Source organism: Rutilus rutilus, assembly GCF_951802725.1.
Source record: "Rutilus rutilus genome assembly, chromosome: 17".
Classification (NCBI taxonomy): Eukaryota; Metazoa; Chordata; class Actinopteri; order Cypriniformes; family Leuciscidae; genus Rutilus; species Rutilus rutilus.
Window position 1 is genome coordinate 30,653,879 of NC_140230.1, and position 25,063 is coordinate 30,678,941.

The 25,063-nt window shown below is 36.6% G+C and overlaps 1 protein-coding gene across 1 annotated transcript; it reads left to right on the forward strand.

Annotated features, from left to right (window-relative positions):
- Positions 1-259: 259 nt before the first annotated feature.
- Positions 260-25,018, forward strand: LOC311276493 (uncharacterized protein). The gene is made up of 11 exons (XM_084386178.1): positions 260-426; positions 739-898; positions 991-1,062; positions 1,158-1,234; positions 3,304-3,404; positions 6,686-6,802; positions 7,242-7,316; positions 18,291-18,429; positions 22,985-23,067; positions 24,144-24,240; positions 24,348-25,018. Exons 1-11 carry the CDS (start codon positions 364-366, stop codon positions 24,513-24,515), a joined length of 1,152 nt encoding a protein of 383 aa, XP_084242304.1. The 5' UTR covers positions 260-363; the 3' UTR covers positions 24,516-25,018.
- Positions 25,019-25,063: the final 45 nt, after the last annotated feature.

The following is a 25,063-nucleotide window of genomic DNA, read 5'->3' on the forward strand; positions in this document are numbered from 1 at the left end:
TATTGTTATTGAATATTTTCATTCCTTTTTAAATGATTGCTTTTGACGATCCTCATTTTTGAATCTGAATAAGCGTCTGTTAAATTAATAAATGCACATTTTTAAGTGTCTAATAATAAGTTATAACCAATAAGTGAAACGGTTTTTAATTGTTTTATTTCTACATTTTGACCTTAATAATCAAAACGCTCAGTGTATAATAATGTTATACACAAAACATACGGTAATAAGCTTTAACGAAACGCATTTAGCTCCTCATGGGTCCCCGTCGATGCGGAAGTGTCTTCCTGCTGTATTTGACGCTCATTCATACAAATATAATATCATCTGTTATCTTTCATATGAGTGAAAAACTATCAGAATATGTTGCGCAGAAAGACAAACGGACGAGAAGATGAGGACAGGGTCAAACCTGATAGAAAGAAGGTGATGAATCCCCGTGAACAGGGTGCCATAGTAACGCCATATGTCTGTACTTTGGTATTACCATGTTGTATTTTGAAGTACCCCGTGAATACTACCGCAGTGGTTCAAAAAAAAAAAAAAAATTCATGGTATTACTATTTGATACCATCTTATTGTACCATTTGTGTCGTAAATACGCTGCACTGTATGATTTTTCAGTGTACTGGTTGCAGCATAAAACGAAAAAAATAAGTTGTTTTAGAGAGGGAGTAACGTTAACTCTGTCCCTGGACAATGTCACCACTTCATGTCATGTGAACTGCCCACCCACAGACATCAGAGGACTCCGGTGTTCCTGATGTGACTGTCTCTCAGAGGAGCTGCTGGGCTGTTGTGTCCTTCTGGACGAAGGTTCTGCTCTTCATCATCTTCACTCCAGCTTTCCTGAACTACGCCTCACTGCAGAGAGAGGGACAGGCGCTGTCACCCACAGGTGAGACCTCCTCTTCTCAGGAAGACTTTAGGGTCATGTGCAGTGAACTTAAGTTTTCAGCTCATTGTTTTACTATTTCTTTATATTCGCAGGTGCCCAGCTGATTGATATCGGCCTCGGCCAAAAGATCCATCTGTTTTGCAAAGGCTATGGAAGACCAGTTGGTAGGTTAAATAAATAGTTAATCTAAAAAATGAAAGATCTGATCTTTATATTGTCAGTTATGCACAGTGTAAGTGATGTTTCATTTGTGTTTCAGTTGTTCTTGATGCTCCAGCAGGAATGTCTTCAGATATTTGGTACCATGTGCAAGAGAGTCTTTCATTATCAACAAAGGTCAGTTTAAACTAACTGCCAACATGAGTACTGGACATCTCTACTAGCAACTCAGTGTCTTAAGAACAGTCATTGAGAAATTTTTGTTGATTTCAGTTTCAATAACTGTACAAATCTTCCTTTTAAACCATTCTTTCAAAAAAAGTACACATTGTATCATAACTGGTCTTGGGTTATTTGGAGTGAACTGAACTATTCACTTAAAGTGAGTTGCCTGATCTATTCAGTCTATAATTCTGACATTGGGTCTCATTTACTAATAATTGCTTGAATTATTTCGTATCTGTACGCACAGGAGAACTTATCACACAAAACAAATGATGCTTAATTCACAATGTGTGCATACACACATTCATTTTTCTTCTTCTAATGTTTTGAATTTGGAGTATTCTAAATGAGCATAACTGTCATTTGCGAAAACACGCCCAAACCTTCTCCAAAATATGGCTTTTTGCAGAGAGTTGTTAACAATCTGCATACAAAAGAAGCTGCTTTGCTGACAAATTACAGGAGACATTTTCAAGTTTGTTTCCTACAGTGGACTGTAGGTGAATACAACCTAAATATTTAGTCCAAATATTCACCTCGCCCAGTGTGAGTGTATACTTTTGTCTCAAATAAAGTGTTTCGCACCTATTTCGGAGTGAGAAACCACTGCAAACGATTCAGCGATTTGTGAAATTAAACATTCTTGTAATCCGATGAATCAAAAGAGTGATTCATTGACGAATCTGCCATTGCTAGTGCCGAATCTAAACATCTGATGGCAAACATATAACATGATTACTGAAATGACTCAGGCTGATATGTCCTTAACTCAGTCTGCTTGCAATCACATCATTATCTACAGGGCACAGCTGATTGGTTCCTGCTGTATCAGTAGCCAATGAGTTCGCTGCTCAACCTTCAAATACTTGGTTAGCATTTGCTGTAACAGTTGCAGCGCACTTTCAGAAACCCTTCCCCTTCCCCAGCTCCACCTGTATAGATCTGCTATGGGTATTTCATGTATGCTATATTGTACAGAAGCAGCATGTCTTATTTGCTCTCAGCAGTGTGTCGTGTATGTATTGGCAATAGCAAGTCCTGTACTTGCTCTGCAGCAGCAGTAGTGTAGCAGATCTATTCCACCAAGACCAAACATATCAACATTTGTCATATCCACTACCATGCCAAACACTCAGAGATTTGTCATGACAGAGATATTGTCAAAATGATTTTCAGGTTGGTAAACGTTAATCTCCACGATCGTCAGACAAGGATTTATCAGTAATATTTTACTGGGGCACAACAGTATTTCACTGGGGTTTGTGCCCCAGTAAAAAGGGTCTAGAGACGCCCCTGACTAGCTTATATGCATATCTACATTGTCATACAGAGAAACTCGCAGCTCAAGCTATAACGCAGATTTTCTTACTCTTTCACTGTATATGATAACAGATATTTAAGATAAAATATCTGTGTATAAAATTTTATCTTAACACAATTATACGTTTTTTTTATAATATTATAATACTTTTTACTCTTATACGGTGTATTCTGTTTAGAAATGATCTAATGCAATCTCTTTCATTAACAAGATGATAAGAGAAAGCCTTTCACTGCTCTCATGTACAACATTAAATAAACAAGGCAGCACCAGAGTTTTCATTGATTTGAGTCCAAAGAGACCATAAAGGCCATAAAGACATTATTGATTTTTCTTCATCTCCTGCAAAGTTAAATGATTTCAGCTTTCAATGCATGTACGTGCTCCTGTATTACTCTAGTAAGGCAGTGAGGTGATGTGCTGTCATTTCTCATCACAAAACTACAGTTGTGGAGTGCTGGAGATTCCTGCTGATAGCCTGCATTACAGTGACTGCATTACAAACATTTGCAATGCTTGATGACATAGATGATTTTGATGGTGAAATTATGTGATTTAGTCAAATTTGCTGTGATTTTAATGCACACTTTATTTGTAGATTTCCTAAAGAATTTATCAATGAAGGTTTTTTTTTTTGAGTGACAGTTGAGGTTTCTCCGGCTCTCGTTTTTATGACACTTGATGATCTGTTGTTTCTCAGGTGTGCACCTATGACAGGGTCGGCCTAGGTTTTAGCCGAAGAACTCTGCAGAATGAAACTACAGGCACCGAGAAAGTGTGGGGAATATCAACCACTGGAAGGTATGAAAGTGTCTTAGTCTGAAGTTTTTCAACATTGTGGGTGTAACAGTACCATAAGATGTCCACTGTACTGTTTTCAAATAACTTCATTGGCATTGAAATTTAATAAGATGAATTATAGCTCATGGGAAACTATTTGTTCCTCCACCATGGTTCATAAAATGAAAGATGACTTCCTGACACAATTCAAGAAATTGACCACTATAAAATGTTTATTCTGTAACAGTGGCCAAATATTGACACTTGAGCCTTATATTTGAGCCTTATACTTTTCAAATTATATATATACATTACCGTTAAAATGTTTTGAAAGACGTCTCTTAAGATCATCAGCTCTCATGTATTTGAACAAAAAATAGAGTAAAATATTGTGAAATATTATTACAATTTAAAATAACTTTTTTTGTTTAATACATTTTTCAAATGTAATATATTCCTGTGATGTCAAAACTGAATTTTCAGCATCATTACTCCTGTCTTCAGTGTCAAGTGATCCTTCAGAAATCATTCTAATATGCTGCTTTGCTGCTCAAGAAACATTATTTATTATTATCAATGTGCTGCATAGAAAGTCGAAAAGAACAGCATTTATTTGAAGTATAAATCTTTTGTAACATTATACATGTCTTTACTCTCACTTTTATTCAGCAATGATGCATTAAATAGATCAAAAGTATACATTTCTTTTAAAAAAGAACGGTAATGTACTTATCCACAATATGAAGTTTTATGTAACAAAGTTCGGGAGGAGCATGTTCAGGTAATCATCCAATCAGCACAAGAAGAAGCCAGTATAAATAAAGCCTTCCCTCACCTCCTGTCTCATGACAATTTCTCAGCATCCCGCCACCACCCCATCACCTCACATTCAGATGGGTCTGCTCATAGATACCCATGATCTATACATTCATAGGGGTGAGTACTCTGGGGTCGGGCCGAATTCCGAGCTCGGAGCCCTCCCCCCGGACAGCAAGCCAAATACGCATTATAATATTACATCAGATTTCATTAACGTGAACTCGTGAAATATAAATATTGTATGGTTATATTGTGCTCTAAATCTGAAAACAAAGAAACATCCCTGAAACACATGAACAGTTTTAATCCACAAGCGGGTATCTGTGAGTCTCATGTCCTTGACAATGACCTGCTATACTATTCAATCAACGCTGTTGGAGAGAGATGTCTTTGTCCTTGTCCTCTGGCAACTAGACGTCCTGCCTTTAGTTTTTTTTTTCATCTTACATCTGGGGCCTATACCATGAGTGGCTGGCTGTTGTTTAGCTTATGTTTCAGTTTAGTTTGCTCCAACCCTGGGTTTTAGGCACCATGAAAGTGGTTTGGCTTTTAGCAGTGTTCATCGCCAAACCGAAATTGGACCAATCAGCTGTGAGCAAAGGATTTCTTTGTAAATTCACTCCACCTGTTTCTACTCCAAATTAAAGGTCACTACATAGCAAATGATTTTTAAAGACAAAATCATCTGGCTTTTAGTAACACTTATTTAGAATAATAATTTTGTATGATTTAGATGTTATTTATGTGATTATTAATCGATCACACGTACGATTTTAGTTTATCAATTATTTTTACGCACAGTTTAAAGGAATAAATATATAAAGGTAATATAAATACGCTTTATAATCAATAGATTAAGCTATAAAATGACTACATGTGATCTTAAAAGTTCAATTCTCTCTATACCTTTATCAACTGTATAAATTAACTTCACAACTTTTACTTGCACTGATATAGCAAGACTTTTTCTTTTAGTTGTCCTCTTTCATTGACAGCTATTTTTGTTCTTGCTGTGTAAATTTGTTTAAATTCCTAATTTTTTTTTTTAGAGAAGTGAATCGCGCTGCTTCTCTCGCGAGAAATGAATCGCAGTTAGTTTCACTCCTTCTCAGCATGTGATTGGCTGTTTGCTACTGATGTCACACCTAAACTCCTAAACTCAGGATCAAAGCCCGAGTTGATGGAGAAAGTTGATGATCAGCATGATGGTACCAACAAAGCCTGGTTGGATTGGTTTGGTTTTGTCAACTCAAAACTAATCCCGTAACCCGGAGTTTGTTTAACTACCATCATGGTACAGGCCCCTGGAATCGCTCTTATTGTGTTGTTTTTGACATTGTAACATGTAGCAATTCTTCATGCATTAAAGTAATGTGTAGAGAGAGGACAGGGGAGTTGGTTATAAGTGGTCTTTTTTTCCTCTTCTGTCTGGCCTCTAGAAGCAGGCGGACGGCAAGCTTCAAGGAAAGATATCAATTTGACTAAAGTTCAATAAGAGCGAAAATGTTTTGATGATCGTACATTTTGTTCTTTATTGAAACTTTTTCTTTTGGAACCTGATTTGATTTGCTGTCGAAGGAAAGCCAAAAGTAAATGCTAAGTTTCCTTTTTTGAGAAGAACATGTGTTATTTGTTCTTGGACTTATTGACTATGCATACTACCATACTTAACATTTTCATAATGTATAACACTTTTCAACTTAATTTGAACTTAACCCCAAAAATGTGTACTTAATGATTAGATGTAGCCCAAAACAAACATTAAATAAATTTGTAATCATTTGATTGAAAAACAATCTTCTCATAAACACAATTGCAAAAAATAACAGCAATAATACAGTAGTAACAACTAATAAATAATAATTGCTATTGTTATAATTGATATAATAATAATAATAACAACAAATAAATTCATAATTGTTGTTAGAGTTATAATTGCTATAATCAGAATACCTAATAATAATAATAATAATAATTATTACTATTATCATTATCCAAAAACAGAAATAAAACTTAAATATTAAATATTAGATCTGTATATTGTTTATCAGACAATTAAACATAAAAGGAATCTGTACTGACAGCAATCTGAAAATGTCGGTCAGTCTCTAGTTTTTCTTGTCCAATTTCATACCAAAGACACACGGCAGTAAGTCATTCAGCGCTCAATGAATCTTCATGGCCTTTTAGTTAATGAGGATGTCAGAAATAAAACCCATTAGTGTCTCATGGTACACAGTGCTTATTAGTTTAGTGTGTCAGCCTCTGGTTTGAGGTCAGGTTGTCCTTGACGTAACATCACTGACCGCTTTAAAATCTGAGCAGGAGTCTGGGACAGTGGGCGTCCCGTCTGGAGGTGAACGGACATGTGGGTTATAATGTGTCCTGGTGATTAATGAACTGTCAGATGAGTCATGTCTAGACTTCACTCACACAAACCTTCGCTCATTCCTGACCTGCATCTCTCCTTGTTTATCCCTCAGGATGGTGGATGACCTTCATCGATTGGTCAAGGCTGCAGATATAGCCACACCCTTCATTCTGATTGGCTCTGAGCTGGGCACACTCAATGGCAGGTTCTACAGCCACATCCATGACACGTAAGTCACATCATTCTGTTTGGAAACAATCAAGTCAGTTATATCTGAACATGTCAGGAAGTTTGTGACCACTACAGAATGCATGTTCAGTATGTAGAATACATTGGTTGTTTAGGGTTTTTCTTCCAGGCATTTATACCTACCACGACCAAAAGGTCCATGAGGGCAGAATGGGGCCGACCTTTCGGCACACACTCACCCGACCCTCCACCCTCCATCTGACAGATTTAACGTTTCATCTGCTCTGATGTGCAGCTTTAAAACCCATAGATTCAGCTGTGTCAGCCCTGTAGCGCCCAAGCGTCCCTGCTGCGGCTCTGAGCCCATCCATCTCAATCGATAGACACTGTTCGTTTCTCCTCACGGTGTGTGTGAGGTCTCATCTGTGCTCATGAAACATCCTCTGTGTGGTCTTTTTGCTCTCTCCCTGTCTCTTCAGGCAAGTGTCTGACCTGGTGCTGATCGATCCGATCCCAGAGGATGTCTTTGAAGAAGAGAAGTGGAAGCAGTTCTGGTGAGTCATCAGCCGAGAGAGAGAGAGAGCGAGAGAGAGTGTGTGTGTGAGGCACATATACCAGCTCCATCCTAATGATGAGAGCCAGAGGCAGATATAAATGTGGAGTGTGTTTTTTTTTTTTGGGATGTTAAAATACTTTCTCTTACTTTAAGCGATTCAGAGGTTGATTTTCCTGAAAAGCATACAGACTGTAGACTGTAGCATGTATTAACACATGATGACTCTATTCATTTTATCATCCCGATAAGCAATACACAATGAAAACAATCATTATTTTAGCAATTAAGTTTGGTTATGCTAGTGGCACATAAATTACACACTTCACCATTGATTTGATTTTTACGGGACAATAATGAATGGATCAAGTGATACCTGTATACTAAATTTGTATTCATTGATACACAAATAATATCTGATTTGATAGTCTATCAGACTGTATATTTGATATTTATATAATATTAATATTTCATAAAATACTATTAAATCCAGAAAAAATATATGAAAATATAATATTTCTAAATTTCATTGTATTTCAGTATATATATGAATTATTAATATTATGTAAACACATTTGCATTCCAATAAAATATACAATCTTAATTATTAATATTATTATATTTTAACATTAATTTATCAACTCATATTTTTTCAATATATATGGAAAATACTAATATTCCAGAATTAATAATGTTAATAATTCAGAATTTCTTAGTATTTAGTCATAAACTGACATAAACTCTTGAAAATTCATCAAGAGTTTTCAAAATACATTTTTCTGTGTACATTCTAAATTGTACATCTGAATTTTAACCTAAAACCCTTGTTATTTGTGCAGCTATTTTAGTGTCTAGAGCTAATTGTTTTGAAAATACTAAATTCTCCCAGTTATATTGAACCAAATGGGACCACATTTATGATTTTTTTTTTTTTTAGTAAAGATTTGAATTTAATCATTGTAAGAGCAAATATTTGCTCCCGTACTGTTTACATTTACTGTGTCTTTTGTCAGAGCTGAAAATAGCAAGTCTTGACTACACTTTCTCTGTTTAGTCCTGAAAAATCTGAGCTGCCCATAATATACAGCCCACATAAGCACTCATTAAACATTTACACAACCACGTACAGCTCCAATTGCATGGGTATTTAAGCTAGTTGTAGTTTATGTCCGTAGTTAAGCTTGCTGAAGCTATTGAATTTCAGTGCAAGTACGAAATAGTCACATTTTCTGGCCTTGTTCTACTTGCTATTGGAGTCATTTAGCAAGGACATGATCGCAGTTCCTCAGAGATCCCTTCTGCACGGCTCTCCTTCCTTCTCAGAATATCCCGTTTCATAAACTCCTACCTCTATTATTTATCGCCATTATGCGACTCGAATGAGTTCAGCTAGATAAGAAATGAATATGTCCGGATTGACTCATTTGTACATGACTGGACGCGAAGCAGCGCCATTTATCTGGGAAATGTGCGCAATTACGCTTTGATTAATAGATGCTCAACCTATTGAGTGCAAGACGGTGTACATGCAATCCAATTACTTAGGACACAGTGAATTAAATGTTGTGGATATTAAGTCAGGGCTTAAGTTAATATCCTTATCACACAAGTTTTATTACTGATCTTACTTAAATCATAAGTGCTGCTGGTTTAAATTAAAGATGCTGAAGATGTATTAAACACTTCTGCTTGAGATTATGTGATATCTGTGCAATATAAATACTGCATACTTTTTTTTTAGAACAGCTTTGCAGGCTGGACTAATCTGTGGAATTTTCTACAATGTACTTTTATTATCTGCAGTCACTGGCATAAACGTATGTGTATAAAATAAAATTCCTATTGGAACTTATATTGTAATTTGGAACTGATCATAATGGGAATTTTCTTATGTTATTCCATCAGAACACAAGAAAGCTAGATATTTTATGACAAGTACACTACCGTTCAAAAGTTAAGGGTGAGGAGTTAAAAAAAAGAAAGAAAAGAAATTAATACTTTTATTCAGCAAGGGCACATTAAATAGATCACAAGTGACAGTAAAGACTTTTACATTGTTACAAAAGACTTTTATTTCAATGCTGTTCTGCAAATCCTGAAAAAATGTTTCACGTTTTCCACAAATATAAACTGTTTTCATCATTGAATAATAATAATAAGTGTTTCTTGTGCAGCAAATCAGCATATTAGAATGATTTCTGAAGGATCATGTGACTCTGAAGACTGAAATATTTCTGCTGAAAATTTAAATATTCTAATAGAAAAGCGCTATTTTAATTTGTAATAATATTTCATTTTTATCAAATAAATGCAACCTTCCTGAGAATTAGAGACATGTAAAAACCTTACCAACCCCAAACTTTTGAACAGTAATGCAGCTCCCAATAGGAAGATTAGTTTCCCAATAGGATAAACTGCACATTCATGGCCATATCTCAAGATTTTAAAACTCATATAGCTCCGCTAACTGTCCTAAAGCAAGCCTAGTAGATTAAAGATATTATACAGTTAAATGTTTGTCTCTAGTTTTAAGAGGCACATAATGTTCATATCAAGTATCTTTGATAAACAAGAATTGTTGCTGCTTCCATTGCTAAATGCTAAACATTCTGTAGTTGTCTTGACAAGATTTTTTTAAGTTCAAAACACTACCTGTTAACACAAGTTTTTAAGTTGACTAACTGGAATGAGTTAGAGTTAACTTAAAAAATAAGGCAACCTATCGCATTCAACTTTTTTCGTTTTCTTTTTACGCATTCAACTTTTTAAAGTTGAGTGTGATAGGTTGCCTTATTTTTTTCAAGTTGGCTCAACTTGTTTTTTTTAGTTGCCCTTGACAAGACATTTTAAGTTCAAAAGACTACCTGTTACTCATTAGATGAACAAAAGTATTTAAGTTGACTTTAATTGGAACAAATTAGTAGAGTTAACTTTAAAAATAAGGCAACCTATCGCATTCAACTTTTTACGTTAACTCAACTTTTTTTTACAGTGGAGATATATAGATACTATATGTGCGTTTTATTTTTTATTATTATTTCATCGAATTCTTTGAGGATTATAATTTGCTTCCATTTGGAAAGCAAATCATGCTATTGGTTGCATATTATTATTCAAATACTGTACATTTTCCTATAGGACTTTTTGACAAGCATTAATTTCTAGCTCCATTTCCTGCTTACAGATTCGTTTTATGTTACTAAGTGTCTCCAGGGTGTGTCAAATCAGCCATTAATTCTTTGAGCGATGAGAGGCCATTACATGAGGCGTAAACTCAAACTAAAAAGACTCTTTGTTTTGCTGACTGGAGTGGCTCCATATTCTTTTGAATCTTTTTAATTGGGTCACAAGTCTGCGTAATTGCCGTCTTCGTCCTTTCAAGAAGCCTTGTGTGGCGACTAAGAGATAAACTGCCGGTGTCCAATAGGGAGAGCCGCTGCACCTGAGGATGACAGCGGAGACGGTATCAGCGTCTTCCCGTGCCAGCAGGATTTCCACATCAAAAGGGCGTCTCATTAACACTGCCTCACTCTGAAATGAGTTCTGTTATATCTGAAAAACATTTTTTTGTCACTCCCCATCGCTGGAGAACAAGAGTGTCCCCGGTCTGAACTCAGATGTGTGGTCAGGGACTTGTGTAAATGCTCAGATATTGTCAGATCATGAAAATCATCAGAGGTGGCACATCAGAGGTGACAAGTTGAATCTAGCCATACTGGAAAATCCAGCTAAAATCAGTTTGAAATTAATTTGGCAACATTTTAGGTGGTCAACTAACTGGACTACCAGCTAGTAGACCATCTTGAACCAGCAACAAACCAGCTACCATTGCAAAACACTGGTTTTAGCTGGGTTTAGTCATATCAGAATATGTTTGATTGGGAACAGATGGTCTTTTTCTTTAGAATTTTTTTCTTTTTTTCTTTTTTGCTGTGGTGACAAAAAACAGCTGAATTAAGTTCCTGTGAGGTTTACACAGTACAGACTGTGTTTTTTCTTTTGAAGGAACAGAAGCAGCTGTCAGAAAACCCCACGCTGACATTTACACGTAAACATGTCAGAATTGTCAACTTTTAAAGTCTCTCTCTGGAGGGATTTCCCCCAAGATAAAGTCGTCTCTTTTTGTGCATCCCATCTATCAAACTGCAAAATAAGGCTCATCAAAATTTCTGTGGCTGATGCTCCAGTAGAACAATCTGGAAAATGTAAATTGTTCTACACCCACACACACACATTGAGTCTCCATGTTTTATGGGGACTTTCCATAGACATAATGATTTTTATTCTGTACAAACTGTATATTCTATCCCCTTAACCCTAAAACTGCCGGTGAACGTGATTTCACCAAGTACCACATGTTCCTGGATCAACATCTTTGTTGATCCTGGAACAACTTTCCAATCAACCAATCAGATTCGAGGGACAAGTTTACAGTTTATGTCAAGTTTAGGCTTAGAACCAGGGTGAGGTGCTTCAACATCAGTGTTATTCACCTATCATTTCCCTCTGATTTTAGGGAAAAGTTATGGGTAGGGTTAGGTTTAGGGGTAGGGGTAGGGATAGGGTAAGGACTAAATTTTGGGACAGGAATGTTATTCCAGGGTCAACAAAATATGTTGATCCAGGAACATGTCTTCCTTGGCAAAATCACGGTGCATTGTGCATTTTTACTTTTTTCCAAAAAACACAAGGTTCTGGTAATATATACATATATATTTTTTTTATTTATGACCGTAGCATCACAATCATGACACTAGACACTGAATTAAATTACTTTGAATAGTAGAATATGTTCTTATAAGACTAGTAAACAAGACCGGCTGATCAATGGCACCATTTCGTTGGAAAAGGTGTATCTGTGGATGTTTTAATATTCAAAGCTCTTGTTTATTGGCTGTACTTGGAGCTTCCTGTCAGGAAAAACAGCTCTTATTGTGTTTAATCACTTTAAAACAGTGAACTGAGTGAATCAAGGGGCGTTCACTCATTTGCAGAGACAAAGTGACTGGAAAACATTCACAGATACTAATGGAAATGAAGACTGTGGATCTCATGTTATTCATCTCCTGGTTGTGTTGGACAGTGTAATCTAGTGGGAATGCCTACTTGCAACCACCAGCACAACAGCTTGACAACATACAGTGATTAAACCATTGTTGGTGTGAACGCACTTTCAGAAGGGCAGCGGTACGAGACCCTGCAAAGCTGAGCAGGCCGTGACAGGTCTGAGGTGCAAAAGATGATTGATGAAGACTTCACAGTCAGACGCCTTCCTCACAGACACCTCTAAAAGACAAAAGTCAATGGAAAAATGAAAGGCAGTCAATCAAGTCGTCTTATGTGTATAAAAGTCATATTGGTAAAATTGCTGGCCTTGTCTGTAACAAGCCCTTCTGTAGTAGGAGAGAGATCCTCTGGAATTTCATGGGTCTGGCTCCAAAAATGACAATTAACAGTAATTCGAGTTTCTTGTGCTGGAGCAAATGCTGTCAGTCATCAGTAATGAAGTAAGGACACTTTATAGTGCTGTGTTTACAGCTGTTCTTGTTCACTCAGTCTATCACAGTGAGACACGACTGCCCCCTACTGACCGCACTCAGAATGACCTCACCACTATATATGGCTTTATACACCGCGTTATCTGGCATTAAGGCTCAACTGTAGTTGTTATCCAGATGTTTTGTGTATTTTCTCTGAGACAGCTTTATATATATATATATATATATATATATATATTTTTTTTTTTTTTTTTTTCAGAGGAAACATTATTTCAACCAAACAGCTATAATGTTATCAAGGAGATTCAAAATATTTCATGCAGGAATTAAAAGTAAAATTCTAGTTAAAATCACTACATGTTGTTAGGACAAATAATTTTGAATCATTTTTTATTGATGATGATAACAATACAGAGTATTAGGCAATAATTACCGTCACATGTTTTTGACTAACTATTTAATACAAGAAAAAGGCCTCATGCGAGCATTTTTGAGTGATGAAGCCAACATCCTAATTGAATTGATTCGTGAGTTGATTTATTGAAATGGACAGTTTGAACTGACAAACTTTTCGACTCTAACCTAATTTCTTCCTCTGAAGTTTACATTAAAGATGCTATTAGAGCATCTGTCGCGCCACTCTGATACTTGTCAAATAAGTTGCTCACTGACAGTGCAGTCAGGGTCTTTAAATTCACGAGGCCTGGGACAACGTTTTTGTGTTTTCTCCATCTTCTCTTTCTATACTGACACTAGATACTTCGAACACAATAAAATAATCTAAAAATCACTGAAAGAATCAGCTGAAAAAATGAAACCAGCCCAAGTTTATTTCTGATCTTTAAGCTAGTTTAATGTGGTCTCTGAAACTGGCCAATGGTCTTCAGCTGGTTTCCAAGCCACAGACCAGCAAATGAGATTCGCCTGGTTTAAGATGTTTTTATTTTTCAGCAGGGTGCACCCAAACCTAGTTTAAAGAAAATGCTAATTGTATTTTCATTTTTCATAATCCTTTAAACACCAGGGGCCCTATCTTGCACCCAGCGCAATTGACTTTGTACACCGACGCATGTATCATTCCTATTTTGCACCCGCGCACAGCGGACTTTTCCCTCCACAGACGCACGTCGACAAACTAGGAAATACACTTGAGCTCCCCGGGGCGGTTCAGCGCAAAGAGTAGGCGTGTTCTGGCACAAACGTTCCCTCATGCTATTTTGCAGGTTTAGAAAACAATTCCGCCACTGACCAGGAAAAACCTAGTTTTGCGCATATTATTCATATGCTATTTTAAGGGCGCATGCTTGGCCATAATCAATGTAGCGTGTGCACAACGTGCATACACTTTGATTCTCTCATCTACACAGAAGCAGCAGTTTTCATTTTTGCAAATCATACATTATTACAATAGATAGATAGATAGATACACAATTTATTATAAAAGCATACATCTAGCTTACACATTTACCCAAATTATCATACGCCTGTTTAACCATAGTTAATTTAGGTGGGTTTCTCCTATCCCCAATGTAACTTTTGCAATCTGCCATGGAAAAAGCGCGCCTGCTCTTAAAGGGAATGTGAGATGTCGCTCTGATTGGTTTATTTCACGTTACGCCCAAACCACACCTATGAATAATGAAGCTACTTCAGACCAACCCCTTTTAGATTTGCGTCGGGCGCAAGAGTGATTTATCCCGCCGGTATAATAGCAACAGCGCCCAAGATCCACCCACAAAGTTACTTGCGTTTCGCGCTTGATACTTGCGTTTCAGATCGTTAAAATAGGGCCCCAAAACCTTTAAGGATGGTGTGTTTATTGTTTTTATTTTGTTAATGTTTTTTCCAAATCCATTTGTCAAACCAATATCAAATGTTCAGGATTGTCTTCGCTAATTTATTTGATGATGGTAGTGATTCAGAATAACACATTTTAATTTTAACATTCATATCATAGATATGAATTGTTTTTGGTTGTTAAATTTCACTGCTTTTGCAATGTAAAAATGTCTATTTCAGACAAATCAAACTGAAATTCAATATATGAACAGAAGGAAATATTTTGTATTAGGCCGGCAGTCCATCCTGTCATATCGGTTTGAATCAAGCAAAGCTAAATAATCAGTTGAAATTTATTTGTCACAACCTTCTCCCCTTGGTGTTGAGCCGTCCATCTGGGCAGCTCAAGTGGTCGTACAGGACATAATTTGCCATGCAAATTCAGATGGCTCTTATCAAGCACAGAGTGTGTGTGTGTGTGTGTGTGTGTGTGTGTCAAAGAGAGAGAAACATTCATACAGACTCATGTGTTGGTTCTTACAAAAGAAACAGACTCCATTCAGCCTGCACTAATCCAGATGGGAAGTCAAAGAGCAGAAAGTCCACGGCACCAAAGTCATTTCATCACTTTTTTTATTCATTTAGATTTTTCTGTCATGCTTAAGGAGGGGGGAAGAAGAGAGAGAGAGAAAATGACCAACATTGGTGAGGCGTTTTGCTTGACACGACTTCCTCACTCCGTCTGCCTGCCGTTATCTGTTTAATTCATCCTCCTATCTGGCTGTCTTTACCCTCGCAAAATTTCCCTTTGACACGCATGCCTTCCTGCGCATAATCCAGACCTACCGGGCAGAATTAGCACCGGAGGAATTGATAGAATGACGAAATGGAGAGAATAGGACAGGTGAAAATAAAATGTCAGAGCGAACGGACTGATTTGACTCCGAATCAAATTGTCGGGCTCGATACGGGCCGTGTTGGGGGAAATGCTGACAGATGAAAAGTGTCAGGGAAGAACGGTTTGAAGAAAAAGGGGTAAAATGACATGGGAAAGAATGTTTAAAAAGATGAGCTCAAACTCTCAGTCTTTAACTTTCGATGCTAAACTTTTGATGGAAGGTCGAGCGGTTGGATGTGTTTTTTTTCTTTTTTTTTTCTGGATAATTTCAGTGTGACTTGTCTGAACTCTGCACTGTTTTTATTACATCATTATTAGCCTACTATTTGAACAAACACCTAACGCTAAGTAATAAACTGAGGTGTATTATCATACTGCAGTGTTTCCTAAAGAATCATTTAGGGGCCAAATGACTTTTGGTTGTATAACATGCACAAACAGTCAGAAAAAAATAATTGTACAATTTAGACATAACTGAATGGTTCAGTCTGGGAGTCAGTTGTGAACTCCGTATCAGTTCTGAATGATTCAATGACTTTACTGCTAACTCAGGAGCGAGTAGGTTGGATTTTTTTGTAATAATATTTTGATTATAGGTAGCCTAAGTTTTATCTACACAAATGCCTTTTTGCTCCCAAGTTTTGTGGCATTTAAAAATTATTTGAAAATTTTATTTCAGTCCTTATAGCAATGACTTAAGCTACAGTATGCACAGACCCTTTCCAAAAAATTTGAATATCATGGAAAAGTTTATTTATTTCCATAATTCCATTCAAAACGTTAAATTTCCATAGATGATAGATTCAGGGCCCACAACTTAAACGATTTCAAGTATTTAGTTGTTTATTTGTACATAATTTGGGCTTCCAGCTCATAAAACCCACGAAAACAGGATTTCAAAAAATTTGAATATTACATGAAATCACACAGTAATTACACAGTGATACCATGGTCATTGGACCAGGTTTTGGTTCTTTTGGCAGTGTGGGCAGGTGCAAATCCTGCTGGAAAATGAAGGAAGCATGAAGTGCTCTGAAAATGTCCTGGTAGACGGCTGCGTTGACTCTGGATTTAATAAAGCACAGTGGACCAAAGTCCTCTTTTCTGATGAGAGCAAATTTTGCATCTCATTTGGAAACCAAGGTCCCAGAGTCTGGAGGAAGAATGGAGAGGCACACAATCCAAGATGCTTGAAGTCCAGTGTGATGTTTCCACAGTCTGTGTTGGTCATCGGCTGGTGTTGGTCCACTGTGCTGTCCACTCAACGCAGCCGTCTACCAGGACATTTTCAGAGCACTTCATGCTTCCTTCAGCAGACAAGCTTTATGGAGAGGCTGACTTCATTTTGAATGGAATTATGGAAATAAATAAACTTTTCCATGAAATTCAAATTTTTTGGAAAGGGTCTGTATATTGATTAAGTTTAATTTAATTTGTTAGAATTTGCTTTTATATATTGTTTTTTTATTTTGTTTAACGACGACAATGCCTGTTATTTGAAGAGGTTTAATAAGGGTGTCATAAAATACAAAAAACTCAGGAGCGATTTTGAGGCTGTTTTGTGAATCATTTTGTTTTGTGAATCATTTGTGACTCGTTGAAAATAAATGATTCATGAGTCTTTGTAAATTGGAAGCACCACTTGCACTTTGTTCCTTGCTCGTTGTTTAAATGAGATGATATCTGATAAAAACGCATATGGACACGCAAAAATAATAATAAAAAATAAATAAATATGTATATATTATATTTGTACACTTACGATTTTTACTAAATGGATGATCAAAACTACGAAAAGTCCCATACACTTTCATTGAGGCGGTCAAAATAATAACTCTAATAGAGTATTTTTTAGCTTCATCCACTACGTACAGTATCTATCACTAACAAAGGCTATAGCAAATAGCTTAGGTCATGCTAGCAACATGCTAATTCATCTAGCAACGTGCTAATTTATGCTAGCAACGTGCTAATCATGCCAACAATGTGCTAAACAGGCTACAATTGGAAGCTCTACTTGCACTGTTCCTTGCTCATTGTTCAAATGAGAAGATATCTGACAGCATTTGGACACGTGCAAAAATTTCCCTGAAACTTTAGTGAATTGTAGATTTGATTTTTGTCGAGTTTTGTTAATTTTTAGTCACAGTCTTGCTCTTGAACATGAATGATACCTATCATGGGCCTTCTTGAGGAAAAGCGTTCTATTATTTTTCCACGCAATCAGACTAACTAGATTTACTCCTGGCGGCGGGCGATAAAACATACAAAAGTATTTCATAGACATATAAGAGGAGGAACCTGAGCCATGTCAAGAGACCAGAACAGAGACTCATTTTGACTTGACCGGGTCAGCAACCACCCAGAATACTATAGCAGCTCCCTAGCAAACCATCCAGCAATACTCTAGCAACTTCCAGAGCATCAACAGAAGTGTTCTGTCATATGTGTGTGTTCTGTGATGTTCACGAGAGTGTTGATCAGTGTGTCTGTGTCATTGATTCATTCTTCATAAATGAGCTGTCATTGTGAAGCATTCGACTGCACAGCGAGGAGTCATTTAGTTCTTCATGCGCTGGTAATGACCGCTCAATTAATGCAGTTCATTTATTGAACGCCACTGCTGCGGCTCGGGGTCTAATGTTCTGCGCTTTATCATCCTCACTGTGACCCATAAGTAAACAAACCATTTTTGTTGCTTTATTTCAATATTTGGTCTTTTTGGGATGGGTCAAAGCTCTGAAGGTCACAGTAAGTGAATTGTAATCAGATCAGATCTTATGTTTGTGTATGTTGACAGGTACTCTCACCTCGTCCCGTCCCTGCAGATGATGCAGTTCTCCGCAGCCGCAGGTTTGAGTCGTCTGCTCATAATTCTGGGCATGTTGAAGCCGCTCATTCAGGGAGAAGGTGTCTCAGAGGAAATCCTTCAGCAACAGGTCAGTCCACAGGGTCCGTCTGAGCCTGGATCATTCAGTTTGATGGCTAATCGTGTCTCTTAAGCAGACCAGTGAGTAAACAAACTACTAAAGGTTATGATGCCACTGCCACTGATTCCCAACCAAATAACTTAAATGGCATTTGAACAAGCTCCAAAGAGCACTATAATAGTTAAACCTATTAAAAGAAATTAACTAGCCTATAAGCTGTCAGTAGATTAATTGATTTCTTTTTTCTTTCTGAAATGACTACTTTTGCTTTTACTTGTTACACATATAAAGCGAAATTACAAGCTAAAAAATACACGGTTACACTTTTTATTTTAAGGTGTCATTGTTACATTGTAATTTTACATTTAAGTACTGAGTAATATTAATTAACAACATCTACTTACTATAGGGTTAGGGTAGGATTAGGATTTGGTTGAGGGTTAGTTACATGTAATTATGCATAATTTAATGTAAGTACATATGTAACAAGGACACTGTAAAATAAAGTGTTACCAAATACACAATAGCTGCCAATAGATTCAAATAATTGATTAATTTCATGATTTTGCTTTCAAAGTTCTGAAATAACTACTTTTTGTTTAATTGTTAAACCTATAAGAAAGATATTTCAACTTAAAATAAAAATACTAATAACAATAATAATAAACTGTATTTTATAAAGCGCCTTTAAAAGAAGATTCTCAAAGCGACGTACACAAAATAAACAGTACATACATAAAACAGTACATGAATAAAAACCCAAGTAATAAATGAATAAAGAGCTAAAGTCAACAAGCAAATTTCTGGATTTCCTCCCCTCAAAAGTTCTGAAATAACTACTTTTGGTTTTACTTGTTAAACCTTTAAAAAAGAAAGTATAACTTAAATAAAATCTACATATATGCTGTCAATACATTAATTATGATTAATTTCATGATTTTTTTCTTAGAAGTTCTGAAATAACAATGAAAAGAAATTACAACTTAAAATACAAATACATATTTGACACAATATTTTTTTTTTCTGTTTATGGTAAGAAGAAAAAAATGTGAAAATAAACAGTTAAAAAAATAGACAAGATAGCACTATGATCATTAAACATTCTCATACTTTTACTGAAAGAAAAAATATTACAAAAGGGAAAGGCCAACCATCAATATTTTTTTTCCTTTTTTTTTTTTTTCTCTCATTTACCTTTTGGATCATTAAGGCTATTATAATAATTGCCTGAATAAAATATGAAACAACTTAAAAAAAAAAAAAAATAGATATTAAATGTCAAAGGATTGAAATAATTAATTATAATTAATGAAATTATTTTCTTCAAAGTTCTTAAATAACTACTTTTGGTTTTACTTGTTAAACCTATAAAAATATCATATAAAAAATATTATCATCGACAAAATATTAACATAATTAATTGATTGAATTCATGTTTTTCGAATTCTTGTTTTAACTTGTTGAAACATAAAAAGAAATTACAACTTAATTTTTCAACAAACTTTTTGTTGCTGTTGACAATGAATGTATTTGATTCTCACTGACGGGGCAGCGAGACAAAAAACATCATTCTTACAACATGGCCACTTGGTGGTGCTGTTGCTTAAATTACAGTCGTATCTATGAGCTAGTTGACACACAGGGCAGGATTTCTGGAGAACAAGAGAAGCAGTTTAATGATCAGTTGTCTAAGATGAACAACTTTCCCGGACTGACTGTGTGAATGTGAGAGTCTGCAGACAGAGACTGACGCGGATTCTTTGTGAAGCGCCTTCAGACAGGGTTTCTCAGGTCACGAGGCAAAACAGCCGCGTGCAGTCAAGGTACGACGCCGCTTTCTTCGCTCCAGTTCCACCCAATTTCATGCACGTTAACATGCGGACACGAATATGCAAAACATTTATTAGAATTTTGAATGGCCCCTCTTCCCCTCAAAAAGCTACAGATTCCCATTTACGACATGAATCGAAGGTTGACCTGAGGAACGGAAGAGGTGATTTAGAGGAATGTTTTGCCTTTATAAGGAGGTTGAAATAATTAATGCACAACAGGACGGTGGTGAGGACTAGGTACATTTCCCCCCCCTTTATTTCATACATGCCCATCCTTCCTCTCTATCTGCATAAAAACAGACACAGTGTTTTTAAGACCTCTGTCTCATTTGTCCGGGAAAGATTAGAAGCATAAAACGAAAGCAATATGTTTCTTTGTAACGGTAGATTTCAACAAAACTAAACAAAATAAACAAGCTTTAAATATCTGCATGTTTGTTAGAGACCACAACTACTTTGCTTATGTTGTTGGCATAAATGCAGTTGACTGGTTGAAGCATAATGGTTCAACGTCACGTTTTTTTTTACGTTAGTATGAATGTAAATGAAAGTGTACGTCACGCCAGATGCATTTTAAAGGGTTAGTTCACCCAAAAAATAAATTCTGTCAGTAATTACTCACATGTTGAGTAATGTTGTTCCAACACATGTTGTTCCAACCCCTTAAGACTTTGGTTCAGAACATAGATATTTTTTATTAAATCTGAAAGCTGAAGGCTCACTAGTGACCAATATCACACACATGACCAGCTTCGGCCAATAGGGAGCCTACGTTCTGATGCACAACCTAGAAGTGCTGCGCTGTTAAGCCTGTTTTATACTTCTGCGTCGAACTGCCGCCGTAGCTACGTCGTAGGCTGTGTGTAGCGCGCGTACCCTTCGGCGTACCCTGACGTGCACCTCTCCAAAAATGTAACAACGCGTCAATTCTACGCGGACACAAGCGCTGTGATTGGTCTGCCAGAACCCCTCCCTCGGGGTTTCATGCTCCCCAGGTGCGCGTCAACGCGGACAACAACACAGAAGTATAAATTAAAACCAACACGTTGCCTACGGCGTATAGGCTCCGGCGTATGTCCGACGCAGAAGTATAATGAGGCCTTTACACTACGTGAACTCACATCAGAGGCCCACACAGAAGAAAATGAATAGTTTAATAGTTTTTTTGCGCACAAAAAGTATTCTCGTCGCTTGATAAACTTATGGTTGAGCCACTGTACTCACTTGGACTATTTTAAACACTGGCTTTACTAACTTTCTGGGCCGGCAAGTTTCAATTACATAGCAGCCTATGGAGAAGTGAGCCAGCTCTCAGATTTAATAAAAAATATCTTCATTTGTGTTCCGAAGATGAACGAAAGTCTTACGGGGTTGGAACAACATGAGGGTGAGTAATTACTGACAGAATTTTAATTTTTGGGTGAACTAACCCTTTAATTACGTATTTGCTACATTCGCCAACTTCAGAAACGTCAACAGCTGCAGTTTTGGAGACCCATTTGCATGGAAGTCAGTGGAGAATTTGCCTCAGTCACTTCACTGAATAAAGTGCTTTTGTGTCGTAAAAGTTCATGACATAATAAATTGAATGCACATTTGCCATGACATTCATTTTTTACAACTTGTTTGTTACGAAAACCTGCTGTTTTATACGAGAGGTCACAGGAATTGTGAGTTGTGTGTGAGTTAGGATTTATTTCACAGCACATGCCACTATTTCTATATTAGTTTTCAACAGTTTCTGACTGTCGTAAATTTCTGAAAGCTCAAAAATAACCAGACTGCGCTTTATTTATTTAATATCTTTATAATAATCTTATTAATACATGTTTAATTCATGGTTTGTATTTATTGAAAGAATCCAGCCATACATTATACACTACTGTTCAACAGTTGGGAAGAAGTCTCTTATGCTCAGAAACACTAATATTGTGAAATATTTTTAAAACTGTTAAAATATATATTTATAAAATCCTGTGATCTATTCCTGTGATTCTCTTTTACTATATCAATTTAAATGATGCTACGGTGTGACAAATTCTCTTAACTAATAAAATTGCATGCATAATAATTATAAAAAATGGCAAAATGCAGTATAATATGTCACACCGCAGGTAATGTCAACTTCAGGTCCATGTGTTAAAAAATGTTCATGCCAGGCCAGTATCAAGTCTTGCTGTTGCCCATAGTGACTCGTCAACGGATGTGACAACTGCAAATCACTTTATTTAGAGAAATAAAGGAAAAGGTTTTGTCAGTGCTTACACTGTATTCACATAAGACTTCTTTACACAAGAACACAGACAATCAAATAGCAATTAGTAGTTACATGGTGCTTTCATGTTTAACGTAGAAGAATTGTGGCCCTTGAAATGCTTGTCGACATTTAATTTGACTGCTCTGCCTCTCAGAATGGAGGATTGTTCTTCATGAGAGGGTCTGCTCCCCTCGTGCTATTGACTCAAGTGTTGACTTGACGCTTTCAAGTGTGTCTGTCCGAGGTCACCAAGAGAGTTTTACATCTGCGTGCCTATTATAATAATCAAAGAGTAACAATGAAATATTTGAACAACTCGAACCATCTCAAACATTCCTGGCATATAATATGTGTCTACGTAAATGCATTTGTCTTAGCTATTAAGTGAGATTTGAATGTTTATTTTGGCTGACTTGTGTGTTTTGCATAGAGAATGTTTGAAAAAAAAAAAAACATTTTATTTTTCTCCTGTCAGAAATATCTCCTGTGTAACCCTGCCCACCAGAGCGCTGCAGTAGATGAGCATTTCTTTCTCAATGAGAGCGCATCTCAAGTCCGGTAAGACTTTAAAGGGGACCTATTATGCCCCTTTTTACAAGATGTAATATAAGTCTTGGGTGTCCCCACAATGTGTCTGAGAAGTTTCACCTCACAGATCATTTATTATAGCATGCCAAACTATGCTATCATTTTTGTATCGAAGCAAACACATTTTCTCGGGTGATGCAAATGCAAATGAGCTGCTGCTTCCAGCCCCCCTTTCCAGAAGAGGGCTGTGCCTTTACAGCTCGTGCCTCGGATGCTCAGACAACAACAAAACAGGAAAAACAGTAGAGGGCCATTTCCACAGAATGCGTTTTTGCATTCCACCGTGCTGCTTTTCCATTATTTGCTATGTACGCGCTCTAGGGAACATCCGTGGCCATCCACACACAACACGTCTAAAAACGCGAGACATGTGCAGTGGAAAATACAATGCGTCAAGACACGATTTTAAAAGTTAAACTTCTTTTAACTTGAGGCTGTGTTTATAGAACACTGTTCCCTGACCGAGAAACTGTAAAAGATGCGAGACGTGTGCGTAACGGTCTAACACGTCTGTCTAGCCTGTAGAAAAGCAATGGAAAAGTAGCACTATGAAATGGAAAAACGCATTCTGTGTTTATAGATACAGCCAACAACAGAACATTTACATAGTCTAATACGTAGCTGAGACATTCTTGTGTTTCCACCAGCTGCTCTGGCGAGGAGATAAACATGACGGACTCAGGGGAGGAGCTAAGCTAATAGGACAGATTCTGGCACCAGTTGTGGGAGGGGACCGTTACATTGTGTCACAATAGAAAATGCTGTATAGAAAATGCGAATTGATCACTATTTATGATTTTAAGGGGTATATGAAACAAAGAGTGGGTGGATTTTTACCATTTTTATCATTGTTCATTATGAATTATTATAAACAAGATCAACAATAAATTCATAATGTGCATTGTTATTATTAACAATAACTTAAGTCAAATGTAAACATTCAGCATAGATATAACGGGAAAAAAAGAACCATCATAAAAGTGATTTCTAGTCTAGGCGTGCAGTGGCATAATTTACACTGTGTTTGCATGTCCTTGACTTTTTAGGGAGATCTCCAGATATAAGCCTCTCTCTAGCAAGACATCTGTGCATGTGATCACTGGGGAATCGTTTGATGATCAGCTTCCTTCAGATCTCAACCAAGTGAGTGTCAGTCCCACTTTCTACCTTCACTTCTGAACTTTAGTTAGTTTTAATCAGAGGCAAATCCTTTGCTGAACATCTCATTAACTGTCATCTCTCCACGTCAGGTGGTTGCTGAACTTCAGAGCAAGTTTTTGGAGCGCTCTTATCCCAGTGCCAATCACATTCAAATTCGTGGGGCGGATCGTCATATGATCTACAAAAATCCATCCTCGGTTATCAAACATTTGCATAAGCTTGTGTCACAAAGACAGTCCAACCAACAGAGGCAGTGAGATGCTTCAGAAAATGCCGCCTCTCTAATAACAACAGTTCAATAACTAACAGTTGCATCCCTGCAGCTGTGCACTCTCTTCTATGATGCAAGAAGCCAAATAACAAATTTGACATAACAAATTTCTGCTTACAAAGGAAACCGAAAACTGTGTAGTTTGTTTGCTGAGGGATTGTACTGCTGAAGACAAACTGCCTATGTACATTTTTTTGTTGTCAAAATACCTTTTTATTATGAATGCAGTTGAATTAAAGTTGAATTTAACGAAACCTGTAGAGAATGTAATATTTCATCTTAAAAGATATTGGAAATTCAATTTTGGCTTAAACCTAAGGACTGTTTTTAGCAACAAAGTTTTACCCCAGATTCTCATTATTGTAGTGTGATTAAAAAAAAAAAAAATGTATGAGAATCACCATGGTGAAGTCACACGATCCTGTTTCTGATCCCCTGTTTCTGTTAGACATCCTGAAAGAAGACAATAAAATGGTGTGTTTATCCTGAGGATTGAAGTTTAATTGACACCACATCAAAATAAAAATTTCCAAC

What these genes read in the sequence shown, in the direction of transcription:
- LOC311276493 (XM_084386178.1), top strand. Translation starts at nt 364, where the DNA reads ATGTTGCGCAGAAAGACAAACGGACGAGAAGATGAGGACAGGGTCAAA. An exon ending in AGGCTATGGAAGACCAGTTG is followed by an intron (nt 1,063 to 1,157) that starts GTAGGTTAAATA and finishes TTTGTGTTTCAG; the next exon opens with TTGTTCTTGATGCTCCAGCA. An exon ending in TACAGCCACATCCATGACAC is followed by an intron (nt 6,803 to 7,241) that starts GTAAGTCACATC and finishes CTGTCTCTTCAG; the next exon opens with GCAAGTGTCTGACCTGGTGC.